The sequence below is a fragment of the Triturus cristatus genome, chromosome 1_2, assembly GCF_964204655.1.
Source record: "Triturus cristatus chromosome 1_2, aTriCri1.1, whole genome shotgun sequence".
Taxonomy (NCBI): Eukaryota; Metazoa; Chordata; class Amphibia; order Caudata; family Salamandridae; genus Triturus; species Triturus cristatus.
The window spans coordinates 454534603-454556993 of NC_140580.1; the positions used below are offsets into that span (position 1 = coordinate 454534603).

At 45.4% G+C, this 22391-nt stretch overlaps 1 protein-coding gene across 1 annotated transcript in view; it reads left to right on the forward strand.

Moving 5' to 3' along the window:
• DNTT (DNA nucleotidylexotransferase) overlaps nucleotides 1-22391 on the forward strand; it is a 1058258-nt gene that overhangs the window by 162734 nt on the left and 873133 nt on the right. Inside the window, exon 3 of the mRNA XM_085614981.1 lies at nucleotides 6983-7099. Within this exon, the coding sequence (XP_085471107.1) occupies nucleotides 6983-7099 (117 nt within the window). The remainder of the gene's footprint in view (nucleotides 1-6982; nucleotides 7100-22391) is intronic.

The window sequence follows — 22391 nt, forward strand, 5'->3', positions numbered from 1 at the left end:
CATTTGTCCCTCTAACTATACTGGCCCCCGACAGCTAGACGGATCACAGCGTTACCCTTACCACAGAGGCAAATGGTCCTCTGACGGAACTTTCTCCGCCGATAGGAGGGGTGGGAATCAGGATATTTAAAAACACAATGTTAGCAACCCTGGATCAGGGCTTGTAATGCAGGTCTTTGACTGAGGATTTGCAACAGACATAGTAGTGAACAAGAAATGGCAGATAAAGGATTACATTTTGCATGCAGATGTATTCTAGCAACCCTTGAACTTTATTTTCTCTGTTGAACTCGTTAAGCTTGCTCTGTGAAATGGGTATGTACTTACACGAGTACAGACCATTAGAATGAAAATTATATTAAACATTGAGGTTGCACTGACTTTTATGTTTGTGTGTGGTGTGATTGTGGTGCCCTTTCATCATGCAAACGTGCAGTGCTTCATTTACGGTGGTGGTTGCCAGTATGTTCCATCTGCATTCATTTATGGGGCCAGACACTCTTTTTTCCTCCCCATCCATTGATCGGGTGCAAGAGAGAGTAAAACACACAAAGGAGAAGATGGAGGAAGAGAAAGATGGGAAGACTGTCACAAAGGGAAACAGTAAGAAATTGCAGGAGTAAGATAAAAAGGCACTGTGAAAAAGTCATACTTTTTGCCCTTAGCACCCCTATGTGTTGACTGATACTGGTGGTTACTGACTCTGTCTGTACCCTGGGCTCTGCTAACCAGACCCAGGGTCTGTGCTCCGGTTAAAAGGTCAATGGTAATTAGGTGTAATTACAATTGGTATGACAACCTATCTGTAAGCCCCTAGTATATGGTAGGGCATGTAGGTTTAGAGGCTCAGCAGATTTAATGCACTTAAGAGTGCCCTGCTGTGCAGCCTGCTGTCATTTTAAAAATCAACCCTCTCTTGCAGGCTGCATTTAAGTTAGAAGTATCTGCCTATTTGACTTTAGAATTAAAAGTACTTCCAAAATTTTAAGCTATCTTATTTTTACATATGTCATGCTTAATGTCTCCCCTAGGTGCCTTGTAGTTTTAAGCAGGGACATTAGAATATGTTTATATCCCTTGGCGAGGAAAAAACTACCAATTTTGATTCCTCATTGTAGTACCTTAGCTCCATAGGCTTACACAGGAAGGTTTTATTCAACTTCAATAAAATCAAACTATTGACAGGAGTGAGTTAAAATGATACTTCAAAGGATCTAAATATTAGTTAGAATAAATTCACAAACTTGTGATGGTTAGATTTATTATAACTATGGCAGAAAAAAAGTTAAAGAACTTGCTTTTCTGATGTGCCTAAATCCATCTCTATAGTATCCTCTCCTGACTGTCCAACCTTTGACAGGCTGAACTAAGCTGCCCTGATGAGATGTGAAGTTGTCTGAAAGGAAACAAAAAAACGTCTTGTGGGAGGAGGTCTGTAAGTTGGAGAGCAAAAGCCAGGTAGGGGGCTGGGTAGCCAAACTGGTCTTCAAAAAGTGAAAGACAGTTAGGACAGAACCCAGGCCCACCCCCACTTCCTGCATCCCCAGCAAGATGGGAGCGCCTGAAAGCGAATTAGTAGAGGGGCTGGAAGGGGAGTGTTACATCTGTGGGTTGGGTTAGCCAGACCTTAAACTCCAGGAGAGCTTTTCTTCATTTTAAAGAACAGTGCTTTCTGGGTCAAGAATTTGCCAAACTTCAGGGGAAGGGGTTGTCATTGAGGGTGGCACCCAGCACCCTATTGATGAGGGGTGCTCCCTTGCTTGCCAGCTCAGAAGCCTGGATAGATGTAGGAGAGCTGCCCAGCACCTCAGATCCCTGCCTGAAGAAACAAGAAGAAAGTCTGCCCTGCTGGAACCCTGATATACACCAAGACGAATGCACTCTAGATGACTGCACCTACTGCACACTCTGGAGCCACAGCAAAAGAAGGACTTTGCTTGCACTGAAAGTTTAAGAAGTGAACTTCCTGAAAGCAACAGATTAAAAGAGCTTCAGCTGTATCATTTCCAGCGACAAGAATTCAGCAGACCACCTTCAGCTAGACTCTAAAGGATTTGGCCAGATACATTATTGAAACTGTAGTCTCAACGTCCCAAGCAGTAACTCAGAGATTCTGGAACCTTAGATTGGTGTAGTGGACACTTTGCAACACCAAAAAGACCTTCTGGAGGCATCTCCAGAAGTTCGAGATTATTTGTAGCATTTTGACCAAAAAGTTCCATAACCAACCCGTTGTCGAGAGTCAAGCCGGCAACGTCGAACCGCGACCCGGCCTGAAATTCAGGTTTGTGCACTGAAGCTCCGGAGTTCTTTGTCATTGCCAAGACTTTCAGGAATTGACCGAGGCATCCAGCTGAAGCAAGCCACTATCATCGAACCCAAATCCAGCCTGCTGTGGAGACCTGTTAAACGTGAAGAGAGAAAGCACAAAAAAAGTGACTAAGTCAGAAGGTAAAAACTTGACCAGGCCCGAGCGCTCACTGTATTCAACCCACACTCCATGGCAGCTGAACATTTTAAACCAGAGTTTGCCTCTGTTCACATTGGATCGCTCCACAAATGTAATCTGCTGCATACTCTGTTCACTATGAATGACTAAAACAGCCACCAAGTTAAGAGCCTACTCATTGAGTACTGTGAACATACTAACATCAAACAATTTGTGAACCCTAAGGACAATTTTACAGCAGTGCCCCCACTCCAACAAATAGTGACTGAAACCTTTATTGCATATTTTAACTAATGGTCATAAAACTGAAAGCCACTGAAAATTAGAGTGCAGGTTCACATTATACTTCTTTTCTGCAGATACCAAAAGTGCACAGTTGTGTACCATCACTATCGCATTAATCTCAAATATAGGACAAGGTAAGGCCTCCGAAACCAGCACCCAGAATCTACCTGCAAAAGAATCATAGATGACAACCAGCAATTTGGTCCACCGGCCATGGGATAGTTATGGCCCAGCATAATCTCCTTTATACCATTAGGATATTTGTTGTATAGGATGCATATGCTAATTCCAGGAACAAATCAACATTTTTACAAATATACAAGATTTTTAAGCACAATACTGCACCAGAAGATTTCCTCCAAGGTCCATTAAGTTCTTTAGCAGCATTGACAGAACAGGTTCTTCTGTACAAGGTTGATAATGAATAGCATCATGAGCCAGTTTCGCTTTTGTACCTCACCATTCTTAAATTTGAAAACGTTTTTGAACCTTTTCCTAAGCTTCATATGTGCCCTTAGCGCATGTGGCATCCCTGCACAACTGTATATTTCAGTGAGGTAGACTATCTGCACATTCTTCATTACCGTATTTAGCCAGGGTGAGTCCAGGCTCCTGTAATAAAGCTCCACCTTGTCACAAGGTGATTGCCATAAGTGTCAGCAAGTTAAATTAAATGGCTGACTATTAAGGGGGTCATTTGGAGTCTACTTGATGCAGGGACCAAGGAGAATCTATCAAAGAGTAGCAAGTGCCCCTTCCATCAAACTCGTGGTTCTCCTGCCCAATTAAAAGGTGGGCAATGGGTTATGTTTCCACCAGATTTTGAAATGCCCTAGGCCAAACATGCTTAAATCACTGATTCAGCTTAAGTGGTATAAATAATTTTTGGTTTAACTTTCTATTCACTACCAAATCATTTGTCCCTCTAACTATACTGGCCCCCGACAGCTAGACGGATCACAGCGTTACCCTTACCACAGAGGCAAATGGTCCTCTGACGGAACTTTCTCCGCCGATAGGAGGGGTGGGAATCAGGATATTTAAAAACACAATGTTAGCAACCCTGGATCAGGGCTTGTAATGCAGGTCTTTGACTGAGGATTTGCAACAGACATAGTAGTGAACAAGAAATGGCTGATAAAGGATTACATTTTGCATGCAGATGTATTCTAGCAACCCTTGAACTTTATTTTCTCTGTTGAACTCGTTAAGCTTGCTCTGTGAAATGGGTATGTACTTACACGAGTACAGACCATTAGAATGAAAATTATATTAAACATTGAGGTTGCACTGACTTTTATGTTTGTGTGTGGTGTGATTGTGGTGCCCTTTCATCATGCAAACGTGCAGTGCTTCATTTACGGTGGTGGTTGCCAGTATGTTCCATCTGCATTCATTTATGGGGCCAGGCACTCTTTTTTCCTCCCCATCCATTGATCGGGTGCAAGAGAGAGTAAAACACACAAAGGAGAAGATGGAGGAAGAGAAAGATGGGAAGTCTGTCACAAAGGGAAACAGTAAGAAATTGCAGGAGTAAGATAAAAAGGCACTGTGAAAAAGTCATACTTTTTGCCCTTAGCACCCCCATGTGTTGACTGATACTGGTGGTTACTGACTCTGTCTGTACCCTGGGCTCTGCTAACCAGACCCAGGGTCTGTGCTCCGGTTAAAAGGTCAATGGTAATTAGGTGTAATTACAATTGGTATGACAACCTATCTGCAAGCCCCTAGTATATGGTAGGGCATGTAGGTTTAGAGGCTCAGCAGATTTAATGCACTTAAGAGTGCCCTGCTGTGCAGCCTGCTGTCATTTTAAAAATCAACCCTCTCTTGCAGGCTGCATTTAAGTTAGAAATATCTGCCTATTTGACTTTAGAATTAAAAGTACTTCCAAAATTTTAAGCTATCTTATTTTTACATATGTCATGCTTAATGTCTCCCCTAGGTGCCTTGTAGTTTTAAGCAGGGACATTAGAATATGTTTATATCCCTTGGCGAGGAAAAAACTACCAATTTTGATTCCCCATTGTAGTACCTTAGCTCCATAGGCTTACACAGGAAGGTTTTATTCAACTTCAATAAAATCAAACTATTGACAGGAGTGAGTTAAAATGATACTTCAAAGGATCTAAATATTAGTTAGAATAAATTCACAAACTTGTGAAGGTTAGATTTATTATAACTATGGCAGAAAAAAAGTTAAAGAACTTGCTTTTCTGATGTGCCTAAATCCATCTCTATAGTATCCTCTCCTGACTGTCCAACCTTTGACAGGCTGAACTAAGCTGCCCTGATGAGATGTGAAGTTGTCTGAAAGGAAACAAAGAAGCGTCTTGTGGGAGGAGGTCTGTAAGTTGCAGAGCAAAAGCCAGGTAGGGGGCTGGGTAGCCAAACTGGTCTTCAAAAAGTGAAAGACAGTTAGGACAGAACCCAGGCCCACCCCCACTTCCTGCATCCCCAGCAAGATGGGAGCGCCTGAAAGCGAATTAGTAGAGGGGCTGGAAGGGGAGTGTTACATCTGTGGGTTGGGTTAGCCAGACCTTAAACTCCAGGAGAGCTTTTCTTCATTTTAAAGAACAGTGCTTTCTGGGTCAAGAATTTGCCACACTTCAGGGGAAGTGGTTGTCATTGAGGGTGGCACCCAGCACCCTATTGATGAGGGGTGCTCCCTTGCTTGCCAGCTCAGAAGCCTGGATAGATGTAGGAGAGCTGCCCAGCACCTCAGATCCCTGCCTGAAGAAACAAGAAGAAAGACTGCCCTGCTGGAACCCTGATATACACCAAGACGAATGCACTCTAGATGACTGCACCTACTGCACACTCTGGAGCCACAGCAAAAGAAGGACTTTGCTTGCACTGAAAGTTTAAGAAGTGAACTTCCTGAAAGCAACAGATTAAAAGAGCTTCAGCTGTATCATTTCCAGCGACAAGAATTCAGCAGACCACCTTCAGCTAGACTCTAAAGGATTTGGCCAGATACATTATTGAAACTGTAGTCCCAACGTCCCAAGCAGTAACTCAGAGATTCTGGAACCTTAGATTGGTGTAGTGGACACTTTGCAACACCAAAAAGACCTTCTGGACGCATCTCCAGAAGTTCGAGATTATTTGTAGCATTTTGACCAAAAAGTTCCATAACCAACCCGTTGTCGAGAGTCAAGCCGGCAACGTCGAACCGCGACCCGGCCTGAAATTCAGGTTTGTGCACTGAAGCTCCGGAGTTCTTTGTCATTGCCAAGACTTTCAGGAATTGACCGAGGCATCCAGCTGAAGCAAGCCACTATCATCGAACCCAAATCCAGCCTGCTGTGGAGACCTGTTAAACGTGAAGAGAGAAAGCACAAAAAAAGTGACTAAGTCAGAAGGTAAAAACTTGACCAGGCCCGAGCGCTCACTGTATTCAACCCACACTCCATGGCAGTCAGCCTGAAACTTTGACTTTGTCCTAGTCAAGTGCGACTAGATGTCCCAAGTTGGCAATTTTGGTTTTTAGGCACTAGAAAGTATTTATTATTTAAAAATTCATATCGCCGGTTCCCTACATTGGATTTTTATTGTTTTTATGTCATTTTTAACCTAAAAATATTTCCTAGTTGTAAAAATTGGTGTTGGATTTGTCTTTTGTGTTGTGTCATACTTATTCAATGTAGTGGTTATTTTAAATGCCTTACACAACTGTCTTCTAAGTTAAGCCTGCCTGCTCTCAGCCAGCTACCAAGGGTTGAGCAAAGGAATCATTTACTGAAATCTTGATCGTGATTGTGGTCTTATAACTAGTGTTAGGTACCTACCCACACCTACTAAGAAACCCTCTTCTAATAGGCACGGATTGTCTGGTAGTGGACTGATGAGGCATTGGCTGAATGGATTCTTAACTACCAAGCCATAGTATTCATCACCCTGATATTCAGCAACGCCCTGCACGCTTCGGAGCAGACCCTTGGGCACCGGCACTCATTCTTTTACAAATTAAGCACCGCAAACGTTTGTGCCACGGGCTAAATATATGTGAAGAATGTTTCTGAAGAAATATGAAATGTATCTTTTTATGTTTATGAAATGTGGATTTTTCGTACCATTCTATCACAAAATTCTATTTTCTAAATGAAAAAATTGGAATAAAAAATAGAAATGAAAAGGTGAAATCCATTTAAATGCATTTACAATTGAAAGGGGAAAGCAGACAGACACATGCAGATTCTTATAACAAATACTTGTGTTGCTTCATAACTTTTTTACTCTCTTTAGAGACAAGACAACTGCTTTTCCAAGTCAGACACACTGCAGCCACCACCATCATCCCCTGTGTCACAGTATGCCTGCCAGAGGAGGACAACCATAGAAAACCACAACAGGACTTTCACGGTACCACTATTCCATTTGAAGTATCCACCCATAATGTGTTACGAATAGCCATTTATGGTGCTGATTCAATGGATCCTATGTTCTACTCGATATTTATAACAAATGTTAGAGTTTTTATTCTGTCCATTAAAGATGCTGTTGGAAGTGGGGGTCCTTATCCCACACCGCCGCCACCAAATGCTGGAGGCGGGAGTCCCTGTCCCACACCGCTGTCGCCAGGTGCGAGAACCAGACCCCTCATTTCAATGTTAGGCTAAGTAAGGACACCATCTGAGATAGCCCTCCTCACCCTCTTAGTAGCTTGGCACGAGCAGCCAGGCTTATCTCCAAGGCACTAGTGTACAGTATGTGCAACCACACTCACAGCAACCCAATGATGTCAACGCAAATAGACTGCACACACGTTTTTATAAAACGAGTATAATGTTTATATAAGAAGATATACAATATGACCACACGATACAAAACCAACATATAATAATGGGTAGTGTTCCTTCCAGTGGATTGGTAGGTTCTAATCCCAACCACCACTTCTAAACAACAGTTAAGCTTACTTCTAACCGTTTCCAAAAGGTTAGGCAAGTCGTATTGCTAGAATCACACACGTTGCAAAAGAAAATAAATACTGCAACGCGTAACAATATACTCCTGTACTGTGCAATAGAGAAACAATGCCATACGTAGCGCCACTGTCATGTACTTTGCAATGTAAGGAATAATGCAATGCATATCACTACCAGCATGCCCTGGTCAAGGAAGAAACAAAGCAATGCGTCACGCTACAATCATGTACTGTGCAATGAAGAAATAATGCAATGCGCCACATTACAATCATGTACTCTGCAAGGGAAAAATAATGCAGTGCGTAGCCCACCAAGCATGTAGGTGGTCAGGCACAAATAAGGTCAGGCGTCATACGACAGTTCGATAGTTCGTTAGCAGCAATAATCCAAAGTGTTATACGACAGTTTAGGTGCTTCGTTATCAGTTGCCCCCAACATGGATCAATGATGACACAAAAGTACCGCTTCTCACTCTGGCCCCAGTACTGCCCCTCTTTGGGCCAGCACGGGCCTCGATCCGAGCCGAAGCAACAGGCTCGCGCAGCTGACAAAAGCGAGAGGCCAAGCGAGAGGCCAAGAGAGTGTCCCTCCGAGCCCGCACCCCGCCCTGGGTGGTGATCCTTGTTATCTGGGGGGGCGCGACCCCACTCTCCTCTCCTTCTTCAGCGACTTGGGCCTTGATCCAGAACTTTGTCAATGGGCACGGCGAGCTCGAGCCGGTGGCTCAGCTCCTCTGGGGCTGCCGGTATGGGCCGCTACTGTTTCACTCCGAGGGCCCAATGACCTGGCCCTCCTTCCAGCGGTCTCAGTGGACACCGAGACCCGCACTCAGCACTGTGGAGACTTACTTTGATTTCGGTGCACACACTACCCAGGCACTCCTCACCAGCGCCTCTACTTGCACCTTGACACGCACTCTGCGCGTCTGAGACTCGCCCCTTCTCTGGGGCACACGATGACCAGGAGCTCTTCACCAACGCCTCGGCTTGGACCTCGACACGCACCCTGTGCGTCCAAGTCTCACCTCTTCTCCTGGTGCACACGATGACCAAGCGCTCTTCACCAACGCCTTGGCTGCACCACGGCATGCACCCTGCGCATCCGAGTCCCACCTCTTCTCCCGGTGCACACGATGACCAGGCGCTCTTCACCAATGCCTTGGCTGCACCACGACACACACTCTGCACGTCCAAGACTCAGTTTACTCCTGTGTGCCCACGATCACAAGGCACAACTTCCGAGGGTCTCAAGCTCGCTTGGGACTTCTCCGGAACCTTCTATGTTCCTGTGTTTCCAAACAGGGAGCCAGCTCACCTCGGGCCCTTGAGGTTCAGGACACAGCACAAAGCACAGTCCTTTTCAAGAAGGGGGGACACCAACCACTGCAATGTCCTCCTTAGTAAAAGCTACAAACTGCGGGCCAGCCCCAGATCACGTAGCAAGGGTCTGTCCTATCCAGCAGTCTCTTCAGCAACTTCTTCCTTGGCAGAGGTTCTTCTTGAGCACGAAAGAGGTCACAGCTTTTGCAGACTCGACCTGTCCATTTCACCATTCAAAACTACACCACATTCTAGGGGTTTCAGTTCTCTTAGTTATACCCCTTCATGTCTTTGAAGTTTTTTGTGCTCAGGGGTCCATGACCCCTGCCTAAATCAGTTCTGGGTGTCTCCCTCTCAGTGTCACCTTTTTCCCTTTGATACTGGGGGTCTGGATCCTTAATCACGCAGCTGGAGATGGGTCAATGGTTTATAGGACCAGCCCAGGCCTTTTCACCAGATGCAGGGCAGCCTGGAGCTATCTCAATCCCTCCCTGTGACACGACCTCTCCCAGGTCCTCTCACCTCTCAGATCCAGACAGTCAATCCACATTTAGCAGAGACACAGAGAAATGCTTAAAGCACAAAACTCAGCCACGTTCTAAGAGTGGTTTCTGAACACACAGTGACAAAACCACTTTCACAGAAAGATGTGTTATGACACTGTGAGTTCATACATACTAAACTTCACCTCTCCATTTTAAACTTATAGAAAACTAGGCTAACAAACACAACACTCAGCCTCCCCGATTCTGTCTTATGGGCAGGAAGGCCTTTCAGCAGTGAAAAATGAAATGGAGAGTTTTCACTGTCAGGGCATAACACACACCTTAGTACATGTCCTGCCTTTTACTTACACTGCACCCTGCCCAGGGATTACCCGGGACCTACCACAGGGGTGCCCAATGTGTATGAAAAAGGGAAAGTAAGGCCTGACAAGTGGTTTCACTTGTCAGGACAACATGCTAACTTAGCAAACTGCACGCAGGCCCTACACTGCAGGCCTGAGTTCCCTTCTCCACGCGCCTTTGCATTACAAGCCCTGGCAAAAACACAGTGCACACCACTAGGGACTTTACTAGTAAAGCAAACATACCTATCATGGCCAACCAAGTACCATTACACTTTAAACAGGGAACACTTACTTTGACACTGATCAGCAGTGGCAAAGCACCCAAAGCATCTAAAATTGCCTACTCTATGTCAGGAAAACGGTCTAGCGGGAAAGCAAAAAGTTTAGGGAACTTGAAGCAAAAAGGCCAAGTCCTACATTTGCAAAATGATGCAAGGGTGCTTGTGCTGGTGCATTGCAGCCAATTGTTTGCCAGTGCAGGGGAAAGCACAGGGAAACCTTGTTGTTAGATTTGGGGGTCTCTAGTTGGCAGAGGTAGGTACCTTTGACCAAATAGGGACCCTTACATCTAGTCAGGGTAAGGGGCTACACTCCTAAAATAACCCCTGCACATCCCCTTGGTAGCTTGGCATGAACAGGCAGGCTTATCTCAGAGGCAGTGTGTAAAGCATTTGTGAACACATACAGTAATCCAGTGACAACACTACCGATGGACACCACACAGGTTGTATTATAAAAATAAGTATTTCTATACAGACTTATCACAAGACCAAACGACAAAAATCCACCATACTGTACTCAAAAATAGACTCTAAAGTAGTAGAAAATAGCTCAGTTATCTCAAGTTGTAATTGCAACACTTTACTCTCAAAGTACCTTAGATGCCTAACGCAATGCAAACAATAGGGTCGCAGACAAGGTGATGCGTCGGTTCCCTACACTCAGGGGAGTGGATGCATTGGTACCCTACTGCTGCGCAGGGGAGTTGATGCTCGCTTCCATACTGTGTGGGGAGGTGATGCGTCAGTTTCCTACTGCTCTCCAGTACAATGCGACAAGATGGCGCCTCGATGTGATACTCTTCTTCGGTGCGATGCTACAAAATGGCGTCTTGCTCACGATGCGACAATGTTGATGTGATGCGTGCACGCCTGACAGCAGTGCGGTGACTCGATGATCTTCTGAGCTGCGACAGGTCCTGAGACACGCTTCTCCGGTGATGCGACGGTGACCTCTGCAGCGGCGGCGCGCTTCTCCGATTATGCAATGTGCTTTGGTGATGCGATGGCGACAGCGGCAGCGGCGGCACGCATCCTTGGCGATGCAACGGCAACTGCTGAGGTGGTGACACGTTTCTTGTTGTTGAGTCGTGCTTCAAGCACCCAGTGACATGCAGTCTCTCAGAAGGCCCAGCACACAGCAGGCACTTCAATTCCCAGCAAGGGAATTCAGGGGGGAGCTGGTTTGTGAAGTCTTGTATCCCTGAGAGTTCAGGAAGGAGGCAAGCTCAAAGTTCAAGCCCTTGGAGATTCTTCTTCACACTCAGTCCTCTTCTCCTTGCTTTGGCAATGCGGCAACCAGTGCAGGCCAACCCCCAAACCCACAGCACAGGGGTAGTCTCCTCCTTCAGCTTCCTCGTTCTTCTCCTCAGCATAGGTTGGTCTTGATTCCCAGAAGTGATCTAAAGTTCTGGGGTCTGGGTCTCCCCTTTTATACACAAAAATCCTTTGTCTCTGAAGGCAGAGAGTGTCTGTACCTAGTCCAAACCAGTTCTGTGCAGTCCTGAAGCACTTTGTTTACAGGACTCCTTCTTTCCTTTGACAGTGTGGGCCAGGTTCATCAGACACACCACATGAAGTGGAGCCAGCATTGTGGAAGGCAGGCACAGCCCAATTCAGGCCCAGGTGTTACTCCTCCCACCAGTCTACATGCGGATGGGTCTATTCAGCCCTGTGCGGTCTCACCCTGTCTCCTGGAATCCCCCCAGACCCTGTCACTCACAAACCAGACATTGAATACACAACCTAGCAGAGGCAGGCTTGGATGGTTAGGCAATAAAATACCTACTTTCTAAAAGTGGTATTTTCAAACACAGAATGTTAAAACCGACTTTACTAAAAGATGCATTTTATCATTCTGAGTTCAGGCATACTAAATTTGAATTGCCACCATGTTCCCTGGGTCAGTTAGGATTATAAAGTGTCATAATCAAACTGCCCATTCTGGCCTATGGGGACTGGTATCCTTGCAATAGTGAAAAACTAAAATGGCTGTAATTCACTTTTAGGACATGCCACACACACCAGGGCATGTCCCACCTCATACCTACAATGCAGCCTGCCCATGTGCCTACCTTAGGGGTGTCTGATATGCAGAAAAGGGAAGGTTTGGGGACTGGCAAGTGGGTGCACTTGCCAATTCAACAGGCAGTACCAGACTGCACACAGGCTCTGCAATGGCAGGCCTGAGACACACTTCACAAGCTGCTCCGGGGGGTGGCACAATCAGTGCTGCAAGCCCACCAGCAGGATTTGATTTACAAGCCCTGGGCACACGCAGTGCACTCTACTAGGGTCTGACAAGTAAACCAAATAAGCCAATCATGGAGTGACTAATCCATACATCAATTTAACATAGGGAGAACTTGCACTGTGACACTGAATAGCAGTGGCACAGTGCCCAAAGCATCTAAAACCAGCAAAAACATCAGGGGCAACAGCAAAAAATGGAAGGGAGACCCATGCCAATGGTTCCAGGTCTAACACTTGTATTGTTGTTAATTTGATGCATCCCTGTACTTTGAAAATTACGCAGCACTGCCCCGCTAGATGGCTTGTGTCGCTGCTTTATTTTCTTGTAGGTGAGGCCCTTTGTTTGCAGTGGGCCCCTCACACCTATGCACCTGGAGCACTATTTTTAGCTATGCCACTGATCAACCTTTTCAACACACAGTCCTTAGGAAACCTATATCAATTTAACACATGCCACACACTCCCCTAAATACACGACGGTTAAGATGCACTTCTATTCATTTGCTAATGGCGCCAGACAATTACAATAGATACAAGTAAAAGGACCCCATATTGCAGGAATGCTACTTAATATTAAGTCAGCGGCAAAGAATAGACTTCATTTACACAATCTTATTGTAGAACATTGCCTAGATGTGTTGGCTTTTACAAAAACATGGATTCACACCAACCCGAACCAATACCATTCAAGAAAGCTAATGGCGCATTCTGAAACATCACATGAATGACAATGGAGGAGCGACACTTTAACGCAAATGACCACAGTCATGTCCACGAGCTCAATTTTGAACCAATGAGTAAATAAGACATGCTAATATTCTAATGTAAGCTTTAATTACGTACCACATAACACTTATGAGCAGTGTACAGACCACATGCACGAGAGGCCCAATTTGGGGACGGTTTCAAGAAGGGGGGACACCAACCACTGCAATGTCCCTTCAGTCTCTTCATTAGTAAAAGCTACAAACTGCGGGCCAGCCCCAGATCACGTAGCAAGGGTCAGTCCTATCCAGCAGTCTCTTCAGCAACTTCTTCCTTCCAAAAGGTTTAATTAAACAAGACTAAAATCATTGTAGGGGGCTGTTGCCAATTGGGTTAATGGTTGAGGGGGATGGAATCCTAATCAAGCAGGAACCACACTCCCTATCAGAGTAAACAAACCCCAAATTAATCTATGCTTAACCCTCTAGTAGCTTGGCAGAAAGCAGTCAGGCTTAACATAGAGGTAAAGTATAAAGTATTTATGCAGCACTTCAAACAGTGACAAAGTGAAAACACAGCACAAAAAAGAAATCCCTCACCAATTTTGAAAAATAGAGTAAAATGTTATATATTATTTGACACCATAATGACAAATACACAAATACACAATCATTAGAATCACATGCCACACACTCCCCTAAATACACGACGGTTAAGATGCACTTCTATTCATTTGCTAATGGCGCCAGACAATTACAATAGATACAAGTAAAAGCACCCCATATTGCAGGAATGCTACTTAATATTAAGTCAGCGACAAAGAATAGACTTCATTTACACAATCTTATTGTAGAACATTGCCTAGATGTGTTGGCTTTTACAGAAACATGGATTCACACCAACCCGAACCAATACCATTCAAGAAAGCTAATGGCGCATTCTGAAACATCACATGAATGACAATGGAGGAGCGACACTTTAACGCAAATGACCACAGTCATGTCCACGAGCTCAATTTTGAACCAATGAGTAAATAAGACATGCTAATATTCTAATATAAGCTTTAATTACGTACCACATAACACTTATGAGCAGTGTACAGACCACATGCACGAGAGGCCCAATTTGGGGACGGTTTCAAGAAGGGGGGACACCAACCACTGCAATGTCCCTTCAGTCTCTTCATTAGTAAAAGCTACAAACTGCTGGCCAGCCCCAGATCACATTGCAAGGGTTGCAAGGGTCAGTCCTATCCAGCAGTCTCTTCAGCAACTTCTTCCTTCCAAAAGGTTTAATTAAACAAGACTAAAATCATTGTAGGGGGCTGTTGCCAATTGGGGTAATGGTTGAGGGGGATGGAATCCTAATCAAGCAGGAACCACACTCCCTATCAGAGTAAACAAACCCCAAATTAATCTATGCTTAACCCTCTAGTAGCTTGGCAGAAAGCAGTCAGGCTTAACATAGAGGTAAAGTATAAAGTATTTAGGCAGCACTTCAAACAGTGACAAAGTGAAAACACTGCACAAAAAAGAAATCCCACACCAATTTTGAAAAATAGAGTAAAATGTTATATATTATTTGACACCATAATGACAAATACACAATCATTAGAATCAGAGATATGCAGTTTCAAAGTTTTAACACCTTGACCCCGGCGCGAATTTCTCCGCGGTGATGGACAATTAATGAGTGGGCGGGGTTCGGACGGCCCCTGGCCGTCCTCCTCACACGCCCACTATGACGTCGGACGGCCGGGGGCCATCTGCAGCATGGAACGGGTTAAATAAAAATATTGCCTAGATGCACAAAGAGAAAACTGTGATTATCTGGTTGCGCCGGACCTGGACAACCACGATGGAACAAGGGCCAGATAAGGGACCCAGTTAGGCCCGCTGTACAAGAGTACCCGCAATCCTGTTTGTGGAGCATTTGAGGATCATGCTTCGAGGATGTGCCACATAGAGGCAGTTCTGAGGAGCTGTGACACGAGGTTCACGTCATTGTCGAGGATCCCATAGACAAATGGCTTGTGATGCAAAGTCCTGCATCGAGGATATGTCGCACACCGGCTGGTTCTGAAGAAACTGCGGATTGCAATGCGGAGTTCTGTGTCGTCATCGAGGATCCAGTTGATGAGAGGCTTGCAATGCAGTGGCCTGTGTTGAGGATAAATCACGCAGTGGTGGTTCCGAGGAGACTGTAGAGATTCATCGTGCTGCACATGTTTTGCTCACAGGACCACAGCTGGACCGGCAGAGCACCTTCGGACCCACTTCCATGGGTCCAATACTGGGGTGGCATCACTTGGGTCGTGGTACATATAGCAGGCAGAGTCCTGGTGCTGGGTTCAAGGTGGTTGGAGCCTTCTGTCCCTGAGGCTCTGGTGATCCTGGGTTCAAGATACAGGTCCAGTCCTTTCACTCAAGCAGCAAGGCAGCAGGGCAACAGAGTAGCCGTCCTTCTTGCTGGGCAGCACACCAGGTCTTCTGAGTCTTCCACAGGTCCTGAGGTTTGGGAGAGCTTAGTCGAAGGGTGTATTATTCATACCTGGTGCCCACTTTGAAGTGGAAGAAGGTTCTAGAGGTTTCCATCACCAGAGACATTTTCTGCCTCCCTGTCCTGGCCCCAGTTTGTCTCAGGCCAAAATAAACCAGTGTGAAACCCTTTGTGAATTAACTCAGGCAGTGCCTTTGTGATGTGCAAGTGGGGAAGGTTACAGCTCCCCCCCATCAAATCAGAGACGGCCTATCCTACCAAAATCTATGCTCAATTGTCTCACTGTCTGGGAACAATATACAAACACCATCTGCCAGCTACACGTAGTCATGTGACCTAGGAAATAGACTGCAGGCACCAAATGGTTGGGACTTGAAAATGCCAACATTCTAAAAGTGGCATTTTCAGAACTATGACCTAAAATCTGATGTTACCATTAAAGAGGGGTTTAAATTACAATTCTTTTGACACATAACTTGACATCCTGCCTGCTACCAATTGAAAGTTATCACTTATTAAATGTAATCAGTTAACCCAATGTTATACTCTAGGAGAGGCTAGAATTTAAAAATGAATTTAGGGGATTTTCATTACCAGGGCTTACAAAAGTTAGAAGTACAACTTTTTAAATGAACTGCACCCTGCCTTATGGGCCTACCTATGGGGAGACTTATATGTATTAAAAAAGGAAGTGTTAGGCCTAGAATGAGATTTATCTTGCCACGTTGAAATGACAGTGCTTGTTTCTGGTCCAGGAAAGACCTGGCTTGGCAGTTCAGGCTGCACTGTTCCCATGAGACACAGGTTCAAGACTGGTTTGCATATTGCTGGGCTGAACTGGGGTGGTGAAGTGAGCTAAAGAATGATGATGGATTCAACCCAGGTCTGTGACTGGGGGTGAGTGTCTGAAAAGTTTCAGCACTCTGTCCATCATCTCCTTGTGTTTGCTTTGTTTGCCCTAAGTTGGCAGGGTATGCCCAGACTTGGTTCCCTTGCTCACTTTGCCACTGGATTCAAGCTAGCCAGGCTGATGAGGGGTGTTACCCAGAAACCGGTCCAGGGAAGACCTGGCTTGGCAGTTCAGGCTGGACTGTTCCCATGAGGCATAGAGTAAAGACTGATTTGCATATAGCTGGGTCTGAACTGGGGTGGCGAAGTGAGCTAAAGAATGATGATAGATTCAACCCAGATCTGTGACTGGGGGTGAGTGAAAAGTTTCAGCGCTCCGCCCATCTTCTCCTTGTGTTTGCTTAGGCAGGCTGCAATGGCAGGCCTGAAATATGTTTAAAAGGCTACTTAAATAGGTGGCACAATAAATGCTGCAGGCATACTAGTAGAATTTAATATACAGGCCCCGGGTACATGTAGTACCGCTTTACTAGGGACTTAAAAGTAAAGCACGTGCCAATTGGGTGCACACACACTTTAGAACTAGTTAGCAGTGGTAAAGTGCACACAGACCTAAAAGACAACAAAATGGGTTCAGAAAACAGGAGGGTGAAGACAAAAGGTTTGGGGATGACTTTGCAGTCCAACATGCCCCCCCCCCCCCAAATGCCAAAAGCCAGGGTAGGTTAATCAATACCTTTATGGGCTTCTCTACTTAGGCGATAGAATATGGAAGAAGGCCCTGTTGTGCATGGGCACTTGTCAGTTCTACGCCTCTTTGAACATAGTTGAATCCCTCTATCTACACTCTTCTGAGCCACTGAACTGACCCATGTGGCACCCTTCTCCTCACTTGTGGATCCCATCTGAGCAGCCACTAACCTTAACTTGCTCACAGATGCAACCCAGTAGGCAGAAAGTACCACCGTGGCCAACAAAGTGATGTGGCCAATTCTACCCCTCTGATCAGACTTCTGTCCCCAACCCAAGAAAATGTCTGCCCATAAGGACAGCAACCAGCAGAGGCCACTGACCGATATCAGTGTCAAAAGCTAGGCCCCGGACCATCCACTGCTTGTGGAAGCTCAAGTGGGAATATTGGATAGGCCTCTCTTCCAGCCTTGGGGCTGGCAAAGAGTTCCCGATGGGCCCTTGAGGGATCCTGACCTCTGAGGGTTCTCAAGTGGAGGTTAACAGTCCCGGGTTAAAGGAACCCTTCTTCGACTCTGCCTCCCATCATTCATGGTATGGTATCCTGAGACTGTCTTTTCCAGCACAGGGTCTCTACCCTGACGCTGAGCAAGGAACAGGGGTGAGACCTCCCTTAGCCTGCCTGTCCATCTGGGCTACCATGCCCTCTGTTTGAGAGTGATACCCCCAGAAACCTGAACCCTGGGTGGCCGCTCCTCCCAGCTCTCCTAACACTGGGGGCAACTCATTCCTCAGAATGCCATCTATGGGCATCCAGGGACCAACTATGACCCTCCTCTGGGTCACCTCCCGATCCCACTCCATGGATACCAGGGCCATGAGGTAAAAAAGTCCTGCCCCTTCGTCTGAGTTACCCTACACACCAGTCCGGTGTACTGCTCTTGGGAAGTCAGCCTTTCCACCACATGGTCTCGCTGGCCTTAGTGTCCCTCAGAGCAGTGATGGGGATCCCATTCACTTCAACATAATGGAAGTGATGACTTCCACCCTCAGGGATTGCCAGTTCACCCTTTGAGCCTATCTCCCAGCTACGGCAGATAATGGCATAGTCTATCACCTGACCCTGGGGGCTACTTACCGCTTATGCCTTATTGGCCACCCCTTTACAGATTCCCTCAGTAGGTGCTTTCTTTGGACAGATAGAGTCTCCCCTCTTTTGTCCAAACTCAGAACAATCAACGCAACAGGGCTGGAAATAGGGGACTCTTGGGCCACCGCCCACTAGAACCTCCTCCCTGTCTTTCAGAATGGGTTTGGGGACCCTTCCTCCCCACCTTGTTCTGTGACTTGTTTGGATCTTCTTTAACCTCCCCCTCATTCCGGTGGGGGGAACCAGAACCACCCTTTTTGTGGTCACTCCCAGGTACTTTCTTGGACAATCTGGTACTGTTCCTGAGGTATGCCTCCTTTGCAAGATCTTTGGGGCACTGAGTTTGGTATTAACCAGGTGCTGGCGCAGCTACACGAAACATGTATTGAGCATGTGCTCTCTCAGTATTAGATTAAACAACCTAGTAAAATTATCACTTTTGCTGACTCGCACCCAACCATTCAGTGCCTTGTAGGCGTCATCAAGAAAATCCAAGGCTGATTGTGCATCTTTTGGCTATCCTGAACCTAAAACAGTACTTCTCTTGGGTTTTTAAGTGATGATATACTGATCACTTGGTTATTAAACTAAGAATATTCCATACTGTAAACTGCAGTGGGGTCACAATTGTAAAAGTTGTTGACCCTTTATTGTCCAGGGTTTTAAGGGTTCTATTAACATTATTTATCTTTATACTGTTGTATTCCTTTTACAACATATCCATCCTTAATACGTGGTGTGATGATCTCACACTTATGTTTAGGGGCAATGTCTTCAACCAAGACAGAAGATTTGAATATCTTGTGATGATATGCAGGAAAGCAGATTAACTTAGTATAATGGTTTTGGCATTACAGTTGTCTGATGAGATGGGTGCAGTTTAAGTTTACTGAACTTCATTTATAGTTTCCACAGATACTAGATGTTAGAATTGGGGGTTAGGTTGTCAGAGTATGCTCCCTGTACAAGCAGGAACCACCATGCGAGTCAGGATAAGCTAGATACATGCTAATAGATAACTTGTGCTATCCTCCTAGTAGCTTGGCACACAGCAGTCAGGCCTACCTAAAGAGGCAATGTGTAAAGTATTTGTGCAACGCACACATACTAACACAGTGACTACACCACAAAATAGGTTATATTATTTTGAGTAAAACAAGACCAAAACGACAAACATTCCATACGTAGACCCAAATTTATGAATTTCTAAAGAATAAATCAAAACGTAATGTTTAGAAACAAATAACTCTTAGGGGTTACTTGAGTTCAGGCTGTCCATGAATTAGGACTGGCCGGCTACAGGACTCACGCAGGTCCTTCTGAAAAAGAGCCTTGGCTGGAGCAATCATCAACATCGAAGCCTTGATGCATCAGTTCCGATCCGTACAGGTACTGTGTCATAATTGAACTGTACTGTCCATCATCGTCGAGTCGCTCAGTCCATTGAAGCAATGTCATTAACCGGCTCCTGCGTTGACGTCGAACGGCAATGTGTTGGTTCCGATCAAGGATAAGTCGTCACTGCCAATTTTGTTTGTTTTGGACAACAGAAGTCACCTTTGAAGGGCCCAGGACTGGATTAGCACCACTTGGCAGGGCAGGACTCACAGATGGCAGAGTCCAGGTGCTGTTGCAGAGTTGAAATAAGTCTTTGATAGCCCTGAGACTTCAGAACAGGGTACAAGCTAGCAAGCCCTTGGAGTCACTCTGGGTTCAAGTGAGATGGGTCCAGTGCTTGTCCTCAACAGAGCAGAAATCAACAAGAGGCAGGACAGCACAACAAAGCAGAAGATCAGTTCTTCCAGACTAGCAGTCAAGCTGAGAGGCAATCCTTGGAGCACAGCAGTCTTTACTCGTGGCAGAGTTCTTCACAGGTCCAGTGTTGTGCTGTTTTGGTAGGGTCAGTGCCTAAGTACTTATACCAATTTCTTCCCTTGAATTGCGGGGGGGGGGGGGTGACTTCAAACCTAGTCCTTGAACTGTATATGTCCCCCTTTCTTCCCAGCCTTTGCTCCAAACTATCATCGGGGTGGGGGGGGTAATCAGCCCTTTGCGTGGGGAACAGGACACTGCCTATTCGAGTGTTAGTGCCAGCCCTCCCCTCCTTCCTGCCAAGGAAGAGCTATCAGAATGCAGATGCATGCAGATGAGTTCTCTGTCACGCCCACAATACCCTGTGTTTATGGCTTTCTAGGGGCAATTCACAATGTGTAGCTGTCACCCATCACAGATTGCAAGGCACAAAGAGCAGTAAGAGCACAGAACTGTCCACTTTCTAAAGGGGCATTTCTAAAACAGTAATATCATATCCAACTTTCCCAGTAAAGAGGATCTATCATTACCATTCCAAAGATATGAAAAATGATGATGCTGCTGCTCCTTTCTAATCAGGAATCACAGCTTAAAAGTGTTTTGAGGATTTCCCAATGTTGGCTTAGGAGAGGAAGAGGCCTCACAGTAGTGAAAAACAAATGTGGGTATTTGTCACTACTAGAATGTGCACAGCCTAGTAGTACATGCCCTACCTTTTACTTACATAGCACCCTGCCTTGGGGCTACCTAGGGGCTACCTTAGGGGAGACCTATGTGTAATAAAAGAGAAGGTAATGTCTTGGCCATTAGTTTTAAATGCCAAGTCGAAGAGTCAGTAAACCGCACACACAGACCTTGCAGTGGCAGGCCTGAGACAGGTTTGAAAGGCTACCTGTGTGGGTGACACAATCAGTGCTGCAGGCCTACTAGTGGTATTTATTTTACAGGCCCTGTGTATATGGTATACTACTTTACAAGGGACTTACAAGTAAGCTAAATATGTTCATTGTGTATACACCAATGTTACCATGTTTCAGGGAGAAGCACATGCACTTTAGCACTGGTCAGAAGTCGTAATGTGCTCAGAGTTCTAAGGCCAACAACACAATTCTGCAAAAAGAGGAGGAGGAAGGCAAAAGTTTAGACTGACCCTTCAGACAGGGCCATTTTCCAACACTAGAGGAAATGGTACTGGGGAGGTGCTAGGAAGTGTAGAGGCACTCCATTTTCCTGGGGCAAGAGGCTACTTTCATACTACTTTTGAGTTGAACAGTTTTGTCCTTAAAATGTTATTGAGATTATTTCAAAACTTTTTGGATGGTGGCCCTTGAGAGATAACTGAGGGGAAGCAAGTATTTCTTGATAGATAAAAAAGAGGCATTTTGAAAAACTGGCATTCTTTCAAACTGGAGTCCGGAAGCAGACCTTACTTAGGGTAGCTGGTTTGTAATCTCTGACATTTGTGTGGTAAACTGCTCTATAATACTAGAACGCAAACCTTTCCAGCCTTTTTCTAGAGATCTGTCTTTTTTAGGAAAAAAACACATATTGCAGGAGTGTGTTTGGCAAAAACAAAGGCGCCTGCTAAAAATCTCAACCATATATGAATACATTTTTACTAACATTTTAACCTATATTTGATATATAAATCCATGCAAACTCGCTTCCAACATATTTTAGAAAGGGAGTAATATACTGTTCTAATGTCAATGCTAGCTTATTTAAATGCAAACGATTGATAGAAGGATTAGGTCAACATTTTGATTTGATTCTACTTCCAATGTTCCTATGAACCACTTTTAAGTATACCTATTACTCATTTGGACCTGCCTCCCTTCTCAGCCTGTAAAGCTCTATTACCCACCTTCCCTGCTTCCCTTTGATTTCCAGCCATTGCCTTGTTTCCCCTAACTCCAACCCCACCTTTGCCTGTAATGTGTGTTGCATCATGTTATGAGTATTTGTACAGCACACAAATTGCCCGGGCGGGTATATTGGGGCCAAAGCAGGAACTTCATGGGCCAAGCAAGAGTCGGGCTAGTTCAGGTCTTGAGTTTCCTGCAGAATTCAAGAACTGAGGAGGAGGCTCTGATGTGCAGGGTCTGGTCATTGCAGGCTTCATGATCATGTTAGGTGTAGGCCCGACCACTGGATCTGGTTCTGCTTATGTGGGTCGTGTGTGTAGGAGTCCGGTTGAGCTGAGGTGTTGGGTAGGTTTCTGGAAGCTTATGTGGTTGTTGAGGAAGTAAGACCAATGTTGTGTAACGTTTTGGATGTGTGCATGGGGAGTTTGAAGAGTGCTTGTTTGTGAATTGAGAGCCATT